The sequence below is a fragment of the Pseudonaja textilis genome, chromosome 2 (assembly GCF_049901715.1).
Source record: "Pseudonaja textilis isolate UNSWEBS1 chromosome 2, rPseTex1.2, whole genome shotgun sequence".
Lineage (NCBI taxonomy): Eukaryota > Metazoa > Chordata > Lepidosauria > Squamata > Elapidae > Pseudonaja > Pseudonaja textilis.
Genome location: NC_141991.1, coordinates 157,410 through 169,668, shown reverse-complemented (window position 1 = coordinate 169,668; position 12,259 = coordinate 157,410). Strand labels below are relative to the sequence as shown.

Sequence of the window (12,259 nt, the reverse complement as noted above, 5' to 3'; positions counted from 1 at the left end):
ATCGTTCTTTATTTGGGATCGTAGGAGACCATCTCCAGCTCCGTTCTCGGGGGAGAGAGAGGGGGGGAGGGAGGGAGAGAGAGAGAGAGAGAAAGAAAGAAAGAAAGAAAGAAAGAAAGAAAGAAAGAAAGAAAGAAAGAAAGAAAGAAAGAAAGAAAGAAAGAAAAAGGGAGAGAGACTTTTGGCTTCATGCAAGAAAAACAGCAGAAGCCGCAGAAGTCTTTGCCGGTGCAGCCGCTTCGAGCAGGAGGCCTCGCAGGGTCCCAAAGACTCATTTCTGGCGGAGTTTGGAGGAGAGAAAGAAAGACTTCGGCTGCTTTCCTTGCGTGCAGCCAAAAGCAGAAGAAGGAAGAAGGGGGGGAAAAGCAGCCCGGTGGCCAGGCGAGGCACGTGGAGCAAGTGGGACGACTTCCGCTCTTCCCCCTTTCCCCCCCTCCTCGTGGTCTTCAACTCCCCAAAGTCTTCAAACTTTGGCAACTTTTAAGCACAGCTGGCTGGAGAATTCTGGGAATTCTGAACTCCAGCAGTCTTAAAAATGGCCATCAGAAGAAGAAATTATTAAGAAAATATTGGATTGTGCTGAAATGAGTAAATTGACATTTGAAATCAGAGAACAAGAAGATAAACAATTTTATGAAGTTTGGGATCTTTTTATCAATGGTTAGATAATAAAACATAATGATAGAATATTCAGATTTAGCATTAAAAAAATTTTTTTTCTTGATATTATCTTTATAAAACATTATCAGGGTAGATTTGGTATGATCTTATGATTTATTGCAAAATGAATTAAGCAAATTATAGTTATCTCGTTAAAATATGAATTAACAAAATTACAAATGATTTTTTTTAGTGATGATATTAGGTTATACAATTATTGATTGATAATATGAGCTATTATGTAATATAATTATACTAGTGACTAGGAAATGGATGCACAAAAAAAGTGGTAAACCAATCGATGCACTGTATGTAAATTTATGAAGAAGGATATTTTTATGTTTTTTTGTGTTATGTTTATGTTTATTTTGTTATGTATGCTTATGCTTGTTATTAAAAATAATAAAAAATTATTTTAAAAAAAACCCCAAAAGGAAAAAAAAAAGGCCAAGTTTGGAGGCCTCCTGAGTGAAAAGGACAGCGATTCAATCGGGCTAGTTTGAAGAGAAGCGCGGACCAGCACCATGGAGTCTGTGGTCCTGGGGGAGGGGGAGTTCCCCTTCCGAAAGGCCTGAACGGCAGAACGGAAGAGTCCGGAGCCCATCGCTCCTCAATCCATGAAGCGGGCGCTGGGGATGATGGAACGACCTGGGAAGGCGGTGGGGGGGAATGGGCACCAGCCCTTTCGAGACTGGAAAAAGGCAGTGAAACTTCTGGGAGGGGTGGGGGAGGGGAGGCTGTGGGTTCCAAAAAGAGGAAGGCCTGGGGGGAGGGGAGAGAAAGAGGCCTTTTCGGTTGTTGTTGTCCTGGGCCAAAGGCTTCAAGAGCTCCAGATTTGGGGAAGAGGAGCGGCCGTCCTCGCTCGGGCCTCTAATCGCACCCTCCCCTTCTTTTGGGGGGGAGGGCGTGAGATCAAAAGCAGCGAGGCGCGGAGGGCTTCGCTTGGTCTCAGGTGTCGGCGATGCTCTGGGCCTTCCAGACGCTTTTCCTCCGGCCAAAAAAATGCCCCTCCCCCATCCCCACGCGTTTCAACCCCAGGGAGGGACAGAGGGGCCCCTCGAAGGGCCTCCATCCCGCACCTGACCTGCTCCTCCAGTGCCGTCTTCCAGTCGGGACTGCTCGCCTGGCATGGTTTCCACGTTTAACCCCCCTCGCCAGAGGCGGGAGGATCGACTAGATGGCCTCTGGGGTCCCTTCCAGCCCCTACGAGTCTGTGCTGGTATGTTTGAAGGGTGGTTTCTGAAGGAAGGTGCGACTGTGCCGGGGGCGGCGGTGTCAGGGCGTGAAGGAGCTTTGGGGACCCTCCCGGACCCTGAAACGCCACCTGGCCGACCTCGGCATCGCAGGCGTCCGAAGTCGGCTGCCCTCCTGCCCGCTTGCTTGCTTCTTCCCTACAAACTCCCGTCCCGGGCCTCTTAACTTTCGCACGGCCCGGTCAGGGGACAACCTCAGGGAGCGAGGAAGGGGAGAACTGCTCCCACCTGCGACTACAGGGCCCATAATCCCCAACTGGAGACAGGTCGGGGCGGGGGACGATGCCAGGAACCCGGCTGGTTCACACGAAGCCTCCTTCGGTGTCAGGCCTGAGCGAGACCGGAGCTGAAGCTCCGTACAAATAATGGGGGCAGGAATTGGGGAGGCCTGGAATCCCAAACTTGGCCCCTTGAAGGCTGGTGGACCTCAACTCCCAGAATGCCAAGCGTGGCCCCTTTAAGGCTGGTGGACCTCAACTCCCAGAATGCCAAGCGTGGCCCCTTTAAGGCTGGTGGATCTCAACTCCCAGAATGCCAAGGGTGGCCCCTTGGAGACTGGCGGACTCCAACTCCCAGAACCCCAAACTTGGCCCCTTTAAGACTCGAGGACTTCAACTCCCATCACCCCAAACTTGGCCCCTTGAAGGCTGGTGGACCTCAACTCCCAGAACCCCAAACTTGGCCCCTTTAAGGCTGGCGGACTCCAACTCCCAGAACCCCAAACTTGGCCCCTTTCAGGCCGGCAGACTCCAACTCCCAGAACCCCAAACGTGGCCCCTTGAAGGCTGGTGGACTCCAACTCCCAGAACCCCAAACGTGGCCCCTTGAAGGCTGGTGGACTTCAACTCCCAGAACCCCAAACGTGGCCCCTTTAAGGCTGGCAGACTCCAACTCCCAGAATGCCAAACTTGGCCCCTTGAAGGCGGCGGATTCCAACTCCCAGAACCCCAAACTTGGCCCCTTGAAGGCCGGTGGACTCCAACTCCCAGAACCCCAAACTTGGCCCCTTGAAGGCCGGTGGACTCCAACTCCCAGAACCCCAAACTTGGCCCCTTGAAGGCTGGCGGACTTCAACTCCCAGAACCCCAAACTTGGCCCCTTGAAGACTGGCAGACTCCAACTCCCAGAATGCCAAACTTGGCCCCTTGAAGGCCGGCGGATTCCAACTCCCAGAACCCCAAACTTGGCCCCTTGAAGGCCGGTGGACTCCAACTCCCAGAACCCCAAACTTGGCCCCTTGAAGGCCGGTGGACTCCAACTCCCAGAACCCCAAACTTGGCCCCTTGAAGGCTGGCGGACTCCAACTCCCAGAACCCCAAACTTGGCCCCTTGAAGACTGGTGAACTCCAACTCCCAGAATGCCAAACTTGGCCCCTTGAAGGCTGGCGGACTTCAACTCCCAGAACCCCAAACTTGGCCCGTTTATGGCTGGTGAACTTCAACCCCGAGAGCCGGCTGGAGAATTCTGGGAGTTGAAGTCCCCCTGTCTTTAAGGGCCCAAATTTTGGGGGCCCTGGATTATTAGCGGAGCCATTGTGAGGGCTCCATCCCTAGTTTTAAGAAGAGGCTGCATAAAGCGAGTGGTCTGGAATTGCCCCGGGGCTTCCCTGCTTCAGCGCGGGGGTTGGACTAGAAGACCTCTCAGGACCCTTTCCAAACCCTGGGATTCCCTTCTTCTTCTTGCAAAGCGCTCCGGGACCATCTCCCCGTCCGGCGCTCTACGGCTCGGCCTTCCCCAGCGACTGATGACGCGCCGGCCGTCCGCCTTCCCCATTGGGTGGGCCGTTTCCGCCTGGGGGGGGGGAGGGGGAGGGCGGCCGAGGGTGGGGCGCGGGGAAGGGCGCGCCAGTCTGGCTCGGGGTCTCGTCCGGGCGGCCCTTTTTACCTCCGGGGTCCCGCCGAGATGCTGCGTCCGTGGCTGCTGCTGCTGCTCCTGGCGCTGAGCGGCCCGCCGGCAGGTAAGGCCCTCGCCCCCACGCGGGACCGGGGGAGGCGTGAGAACTAACCCCCCCACCCCACCCCCGTGGGACAGACGCGGCTGCCCTCGGAAGTTGTGGGAGCTCTGGACTGGCCTCGGTCCGGAGTAGGGCAGGGTCTCCCGCTTGGGCGGGTGGTGGTGGTGGGGGAGAGGGGTTGGACTAGATGACCTTCAGGGTCCCCTTCCAACCCTGCTTGTCGGTGATCCCCCCACGGGTCCCTTTCCTCGCCACGGCAGCCCCGCCTGCGGAGGGGGCTCTCCGCCCAAGCGCACCTTAAGGGGCGAGGCTCCCTGGGGAGGGAGGGGTAGATCCGGTGGGGGGGGCAGCGGGCCGGGCCAGGTAGGACCTCCGTGGCCGCCGGGAGTCTATCGGGAGGTTCAGCCGTCCGGAGGGGCTCTAAGAGAGCATCGGGGGTTCTCGGGGGAAGCGCTTAGTCCGCGGGGAGGCGGAGGCGCCATGCAGGGGAGGATGGGGAGGGGCAGTTGGAGGGGTTAGAGGTCTTCTGGGCATGTCAAGAGCGGGTTTCCTGGCCACCGAGTTGCTCCCCGCGCCCCTCCCCGGTTTCGCTTTCTCTTTCAACCGCCGGGAATGAGACGGGAGCGCTGAGGAGGGGGAGTTTGCGTCTCTCTTGCCTTCCAGCAAGAAGGAGGAAGGGGAGAGGGAGGGGAAGGGAGAGAGGGAAGGAGGAGAAGGAGGGGAGGGGAGAGGGGAGGGGAGAGAAGGGAGAGAGAGGGGAGAGGAGAGGAGGGAGAGAGAAAGGGAGAGAGGAAGGAGGAGAAGGAGGGAGCGGGAGAGGGACGGGGAGAAAGGGAGGGAGGGGAGATGGAGAGAAAGAGGGAGGGAGGGGAGAGAAAGGGAGAGGGAGGGAGGGGAGATGGAGAGAAAGAGGGAGGGAGGGAGAGAAAGGGAGAGAGGGAAGGAGGGTGGGAGAGGAGGGAGAGAGAAAGGAGAGGGAAGGAGGAGAAGGAGGGAGGGGAGAAAGGGGAGAGGGAAGGAGGAGAAGGAGGGAGGGAAGAGGGAGGGAGAGAAAGAGAGGGGAGAGGGAGGAAAAGAGGGAGGGAGGGAAGGAGAGAAAGGGGAGGGAGAGGAGAAAGGAGGAGGGGAGAGAAAGGGAGAGAGGGAAGGAGGAGAAGGAGGGAGGGGAGAGTGAGGGGAGAGAAAGAGGGAGGGAAGGGAGAGAAAGGGAGAGAGGGGAGGGAGAGAAAGAGGGAGGGTGGGAGAGAAAGGGGGGAGGGAGAGAAAGGGAGGGGAGAGAAAGGGAGAGAGGGAAGGAGGAGAAGGAGGGAGGGGGAGAGGGAGGGGAGAAAGGGAGGGAGGGGAGATGGAGAGAAAGAGGGAGGGAGGGGAGGGAAAGGGAGAGGGAGGGAGGGGAGATGGAGAGAAAGAGGGAGGGAGGGAGAGAAAGGGAGAGAGGGAAGGAGGGTGGGAGAGGGAGGGAGAGAAAGGAGAGGGAAGGAGGAGAAGGAGGGAGGGGAGAAAGGGGAGAGGAAGGAGGAGAAGGAGGGAGGGGGAGAGGGAGGGGAGAGGAAGAGGGAGGGAAGGGAGAGAAAGGGAGCGGAGCGGCCCTCAGTGGGAGGGTAGGGGGCCTCCCAGCAGCTGCACCCTGATCCCCGCTCCCTCCCCTTCCCCCTCCCCCCTCGCCCACAGGTGGCTTTGTGCTGCACCTGGAGACAGACTGCCTCCTCTCGGCCGACGGGCAGCTCCTCGAGCCCATCTGGACGCTCCTCTTCAACAAGATGCCCTTGACCTGCTTCGACTTCCAGCATGGGACGTTCGTGCCCTGCGTCCTGGGGGCCTCCTACCCCTGGAACTTCACCGGGGTGCCCGTCGCCCAGTGGCTCATGAAAACCTACCCACAGCTGCCAGTAGAAGCCGCCCAGAATTGCCAGCAGCAGGGCCAGGCGCTCTGGGCACAGACGGGGGACAGGCAGAGTGAGTGGGGGTGGGGAGATCGGAGCATTTGAAGCGGGGAGGGGCTTCCGAGGGAAGAGGGGAGGAGATCAGTGGGGGTCAGAGAGAGAGAGAGAGAGAGGGCAGGGAAGGAGGGAGGGAGGAAGGGAAGGAGAGAGGGACTGAGAAAAAGGGAGAGAGAAAGAGGGAGGGAGAAGGAGGGAGAGGGAGGGAGAGGGAGGGAGGAGGAGAGGGAGAAAGATAGAGGGAGGGAGAAAAAGGGAGGGAGAAAGGGAGGGAGAAGGAAGGAGAGGGAGGGAGAGAGGGATTGAGGGGAGGGGAGAAAGAGGGAGAGGAAGAGAGGGAGGGAGGGAGGAGGAGGAGGAGAAAGATAGAGGGAGAGAGAAGGAGGGAGAAAGAGGGAGGGAGAAGAAGGGAGAGGGAGGGAGAAAGGGATTGAGGGAGGGGGAGAAAGAGGGAGAGAGGGAGAGGAAGAGAGGGAGTGGGAGGGAGGAGGAGAGGGAGAAAGATAGAGGGAGAGAGAAAAAGGGAGGGAGAAAGAGGGAGGGAGAAAGAGGGAGAGGGAGGGAGAGAGGGATTGAGGGAGAGGGAGAAAGAGGGAGAGGAAGAGAGGGAGTGGGAGGGAGGAGGAGGAGTGAGAAAGATAGAGGAGAGAGAAAGAGGGAGAGCGGGGAGAGGCCCAATCCAGCCTCCACCTGTCCATCTTCCTTCCTCAGCTCCACCAAAGGTCCTAATTTCCCCGGTGACCCCTCGGAACACTCCGTATCCCATCATGCTGGCCTGCCTGGCCTGGGGCTTTTACCCGGGGACGTCAACCTCACCTGGCTCTGGAACGGGCAGCCCGTCCGGGACCACCTGGACCCCGTGCAGGTCACCAGCAACGGAGACTGGACCTTCCAGGCGCGGCTGACGCTGCCGGTCGACCCCGAGAAAGGGGCAGCTACACCTGCGCCGTCCAGCATTCCAGCCTCCCTGCGCCCCTCACGGCCGAATGGGGTGAGTGAGACGGGGGGGACACGACACACCACCCTTCCTGTCAGCTGCCCTGGAAAGGGGGCCTCTGTCCAGGTGCAGAGTTCTCCTCTCGCAGGGCGTTGCAGGGACCTGCCCGGGAATGGAGGCCCCGAACTGCGAGCCTCGCTTGGGAGCGCCCCTCCTGGTGACATCGGAAGAGCTTGGGGACTCTCCCCCACTGGGGGCCTGAGGGGAGTGGGGGCGGGGGCAGGGAGCGGGAATCAGCCTTCAGAGGCCTGGACTCAATTCCCAGAATCCCTCGGGGGAGGGAGGGGCCTGTGTGGCGGCTGCAGCACTCTGGGAGTTGAAGTCCTTGCACCTCAATGGTGTCCTACGTCAGGGGTCCCCAACCACCGGTCCCGGACCGGTCCGTGGAACAATTTCCTACCGGGCCGCCGGTTTGCTGGGCGCTGCCATCTTGTTTTGATGAAAAAAGTGCTTCCGGGTGAGCTTTTCCGGGTAGAAAGCGGCGTTTGGGTGCTGAAGGAATCCTCGCGCCTTAGTTTCATCGAAGGGGGGCGGCTTCGAACGAAACTAAGGCGCCAGGATTCTTTCAGCACGCGTGGCAAGGCGAGCCGAGCAACCGTCGCGAAGCCGTCGCGAAGTCCATCGACACGGGTACAAAGGAGGAGTTGAAGGTGGCGGGAGAAGCGGGGGCGTCCGGCTGGCGGTCGCTCGGCTCGCCTTGCCATGCTTGCTTGATGCCGTACCGGGCCATGAGGATGATTTTTGTGAAGCCGCTAGCGGACCGCGGATGATTTTTGTGATGCCGCTACTGGGCCGCGGATGATTTTTGTGATGATGCTACCGGGCGCGAGGATGATTTTTGTGATGCCGCTACCGGGCCGCAGATGATTTTTGTGATGCCGCTACCGGGCCGCGGATGATTTTGTGATGCCGCTACCGGGCCGTGGATGATTTTTGTGATGCCACTACTGGGCCGTGGATGATTTTTGGATGATGCCACTACCGGGCCGTGGATGATTTTGGATGCCACTTCCGGACGCGGATGATTTTTGTGTGATGCCGCTACCGGGCCGCAGATGATTTTTGTGATGCCGCTACCGGGCCGCGGCACTGATAAAAGGTTGTGGGACCACCGTCCTAGGGCTCTCGCTTCCGGTGTCATCAACCGAGGATCCTCACCCTCGAAGGTGGGGACCGGACGCACCTTCCTCAGGATCAGGGGGGCGGGGAGGCCTTGTGTTGGGCCAAAGAGCCCGAGTGGGAGCCCCCTCCACACGAGAAGGGGGTGAAATTAACGGCCCCTCCCCTTTTCTGCCTTGGCTCAGCCCCAGGCCTCCCCACGGAGCTCTGCATCAAGATTGGGGTCTCTGTCGCCGCGATGGCGGTGGGGACGGCGTTCCTGCTGGCCGGCTTGCTCCTCTGGAAGCGCTCCAGCCGCCAAGGTGAGTCCTCCCCCTCTGCTCCCAGAGGGGAGGGGGTTCCCCCATGTGGGAGCCTACCCGGGGGTGGGGCTCTGGGGGTGGGGCTGCTACAGATGCTCTCCGGGGGGGAGACCGTGGCTCCCCCCCCCAATATCCCAGAGGGCAGGGGTCTCAGCCACGGAGGGCACGAGGGAGGGGCTAACCCCAACAGAGAGGGTGGAGGTCTCTGGCATGTGGATGGGGAGGAGGGGAGTTTTAGCGCAGTAGCAGCTGCGGAGTGGGACTTGGGTGGTGTGGGGCAGGCAGGCGGATTTGGGGGTGTCTTCGGGCTGCCGCTCCTTCCCGGGGATCCCTCCTCACTGCTTGGGGACCCTCCCCCCAAAAGACCTGACTCCTCTCTCCCGCAGGATACTCGCTCCTGGAAGGCGAGAGCTACCCACGTGAAGGTGAGTCTGGCCGCGGACGGGGAGGGCCCCACACGGACGGGGCTCCCCCAACCCACCCGTGTTTGAGCCCCAGGGCTCCTCTCTCCCCTTTTGACAGCTCCAGGAAGCTGCTTGGTGTGAGGAGGGGCTGGGCTGTGTGGGGGGGTGAGGGCTGCCCCCACCGGGGAGGGCTCCCCATCCAGAAGACCCCTCCCTCCATTCCTCTTCCTGTCCCCCCACCCACCGAGACCAGCAGGAGACATCCTCCCCCAAATCAAGGCCTGACCTGAGTTCGGTCCTTGTGGGGCTCCAGAGGGACGGGTGAGGAGGAGGTCCTCACCCCTAATTTCCACATGGGAAATTTCCACAACACATTCTCACCCCTCCCTCTCTCTCTCTCTCCCCCCTCCACAGGTCGGTAGCTTCCGGACTGCTCCCTCTCTCCCCCAGCTCAGCTGTACCCCAGCAGCCCCCTCCCTCCCCCTTTTATCCTCAGGAGAGGGGTCCCCAAAGAGGCCCCTCCCTCCCCGCAGAGGAGACGCCGAATAGAGCTGCAGCGGTCACAGAACGAGGAGCCAGGACCCCCGGCGATTCCACACACACACCCCCAGCGATTCCACCCCCCACTTAACGCTTGTAGGTGATGGGGGAGGGGCTGCTGGCTCTTGAAGCCCCGCCCCCAGCCTCCCTTTACTGTACCCTGGCATCTCCTCAATAAATAGAGCCCCTCCCTTGTCGCACAGCCTGATGGTGTTGGGAACCTTTCAGGTGGGGGAGGACGGGGTGGGGGGTTGATTTCTTTGAGGGGGGGCTTTCCAGGACAGGAAGTGGCTGGTTTCACTTCAGGGCAGGAACTTTGGGGCAGGAAGTGTCGCCCGACTCTGCTCCCTCCGGTGGGGGAGGGAGCAGCGGAGGTGGGGAGGGGGAGGCCTCCAACGGCAGCTGGCAAGCTGGGAGCCCCCTCCCCCGCTCCCCCAGGGGGCAGAGGAGGGCAGAGCTTCAGCCTCTCCGACCTTCCTCCCCTCTCTGGCTGAGTCTGCCCTGGGCAGCCACGCAATCAGCCCCCTCCCTCCCTCTGTGGTTCCCTTCTCCTCCCCCCTTTCCGGGCCCGGCAGGGGTGGGGGAGGATATACAGGCCAGTGGGAAAGTCCCCCCCTCCCCCTCCCCGGCCAGCCTACCGAAAGCTGCCCTCCCCGGCCCTAAAAATAAAAAAAGAGGAACCGAGAAGGCCAGCCCCTTCCCCTTCGCTCCGTGGGGAGGAATAGACCTCCCTCCCCCCAAAAAAGTGGGAGGGGAAACCACCTAACGGGCAAGGCCGAGGCGGGGGAGGGGTAGAAGAGGGGGAGGGACTTCGTGCCCCTTCAGCCATAAGACACTCCCCCTCCCCCCCCCAAAAAAACAGGGCGGGGGCTCTTTTAAGAGAATTCGGCCCCAGGGTCCCGAGTGAGAAAGATGACGGGAGGAGAGGCGGGTCCCAAACTGGGATCCCAAAATGGACGTTGGCATAAAAAAAAGCGTTTCTTTTAAAGGAGGGGAGGGGGCCTAGGACCTGACCCCCCCCCCTCCTCCTCCAGTTCCTGCTTCGCCGATTTCCGGAACGTTCCGCCTTCTGCAACAGCTCGGGATCACCTCTTGGTCTCCCATCCAGGCTGCTCTTTCATCACACAAGCCTGGGCTACAATGGGACGCAGGCAGTTCTGCAGACCACCACCCCCAAAAGGGACACAGGTGGGGCCCATAGGCCGTCCGGCCGCTTCCTCTTTCGGGGTCCCCTGAGCAGGGCCTGGAAGCCAAGGATTTGCACCCCAAACACGAAGGCTGAGCACCCCGCTCCCCAAATAGGACAGCCGGAGCCCCAGCCCTTCACAAGAACCCCCTCCCCATCTAAACCCAATGGGCTGCCCTGCCCAAAGCCCCCCTCTCCCCTTGGCGGAGTCCCCCAGGCTTCGGGTGGTGTATTTCGGGGCCCAGGTGGAGCCAAGAGAGGGTCCTCTGAGGATAAGGGGAAGGAACCTCCCACCGGACTCCCCCCAGGGCAGTTCCATCATCCACAGCTGGGCAGCCTATGGACAGGACGGAAGATGCTAAGTCTCCATACGTGGCCCCTTTAAGACGGGTGGACTTCAACTCCCAGAATTCTCCAGCCAGCTCCGCCCACCAGTTCTGGGAGTTGGAGTCCGCCAGATTTCAAGGGGCCAAGTTTGGGATTCTGGGAGTTGGAGTCCACCAGCCTTAAAGGGGTCAAGTTTGGGGTTCTGGGAGTTGAAATCCACCAGCCTTAAAGGGGCCACGTTTGGCATTCTGGGAGTTGGAGTCCCTCAGCCTTCAAGGGGCCAAGTTTGGGATTCTGGGAGTTGGAGTCCGCCAGCCTTAAAGGGGTCAAGTTTGGGATTCTGGGAGTTGAAGTCCACCAGCCTGAAAGGGGCCAAGTTTGGGGTTCTGGGATTTGGAGTCCACCAGTCTTAAAGGGGCCACCATTGGCATTCTGGGAGTTGGAGTCCACCAGCCTTCAAGGGGCCAAGTGTGGCGTTCTGGGAGTTGAAGTCCGCCAGCCTTCAAGGGGCCACGCTTGGCATTCTGGGAGTTGGAGTCCACCAGTCTTCAAGGGGCCACGTTTGGCATTCTGGGAGTTGAGTCCACCAGCCAACAAGGGCCACGTTTGGCATTCTGGGAGTTGGAGTCCACCAGTCTTCAAGGGGCCACGTTTGGCATTCTGGGAGTTGGAGTCCACCAGCCTTCAAGGGGCCACGTTTGGCATTCTGGGAGTTGGAGTCCGCCAGCCTTAAAGGGACCACGTTTGGCATTCTGGGAGTTGGAGTCCACCAGTCTTCAAGGGGCCACGTTTGGCGTTCTGGGAGTTGGAGTCCGGCAGCCTTAAAGGGGCCACATTTGGCATTCTGGGAGTTGGAGTCCCTCAGCCTTCAAGGGGCCAATTTGGGATTCTGGGAGTTGAAGTCCACCAGCCTTAAAGGGGCCAAGTTTGGCATTCTGGGAGTTGGAGTCCGCCAGCCTTAAAGGGGCCACCATTGGCATTCTGGGAGTTGGAGTCCACCAGCCTTCAAGGGGCCAAGTTTGGGGTTCTGGGAGTTGGAGTCCACCAGCCTTAAAGGGGTCAAGTTTGGCGTTCTGGGAGTTGGAGTCCGCCAGCCTTAAAGGGGCCAAGTTTGGCGTTCTGGGAGTTGAAGTCCGCCAGCCTGAAAGGGGCCAAGTTTGGGATTCTGGGAGTTGGAGTCCGCCAGCCTTAAAGGGACCACATTTGGGGTTCTGGGAGTTGGAGTCCACCAGCCTTCAAGGGGCCAATTTGGGATTCTGGGAGTTGAAGTCCACCAGTCTTAAAGGGGCCACGTTTGGCATTCTGGGAGTTGGAGTCCACCAGTCTTAAAGGGGCCACGTTTGGCATTCTGGGAGTTGGAGTCCACCAGTCTTAAAGGGGCCAATTTTGAGGCCCCCCGTGCTAAGAGGATCTCAGGCCAAGACGAAAGTCAAACCTCAGATGGATCCGCCTGGCCCTCTGAACCTCCCCTAGACAAAGACGCCACCGGACAGCCTCCCCCCTTCAGCCCCATGGAGTCTGGCCTCTTTCGCCACCCCCAGGAACATAACCCCCAAAAAAAGAGAAGAAGGCCAAA

General features: G+C 59.7%; 1 protein-coding gene across 1 annotated transcript; it reads left to right on the top strand.

Moving 5' to 3' along the window:
- Positions 1-3,718: 3,718 nt before the first annotated feature.
- On the top strand, positions 3,719-9,175 carry LOC113454603 (class II histocompatibility antigen, M beta 1 chain). Its single transcript, XM_087923247.1, is given in 8 exon segments — positions 3,719-3,871; positions 5,540-5,824; positions 6,520-6,606; positions 6,609-6,734; positions 6,737-6,799; positions 8,110-8,226; positions 8,613-8,651; positions 9,045-9,175. Coding segments are annotated over 8 exon segments (780 nt in total). The 5' UTR covers positions 3,719-3,816; the 3' UTR covers positions 9,053-9,175.
- Positions 9,176-12,259: the final 3,084 nt, after the last annotated feature.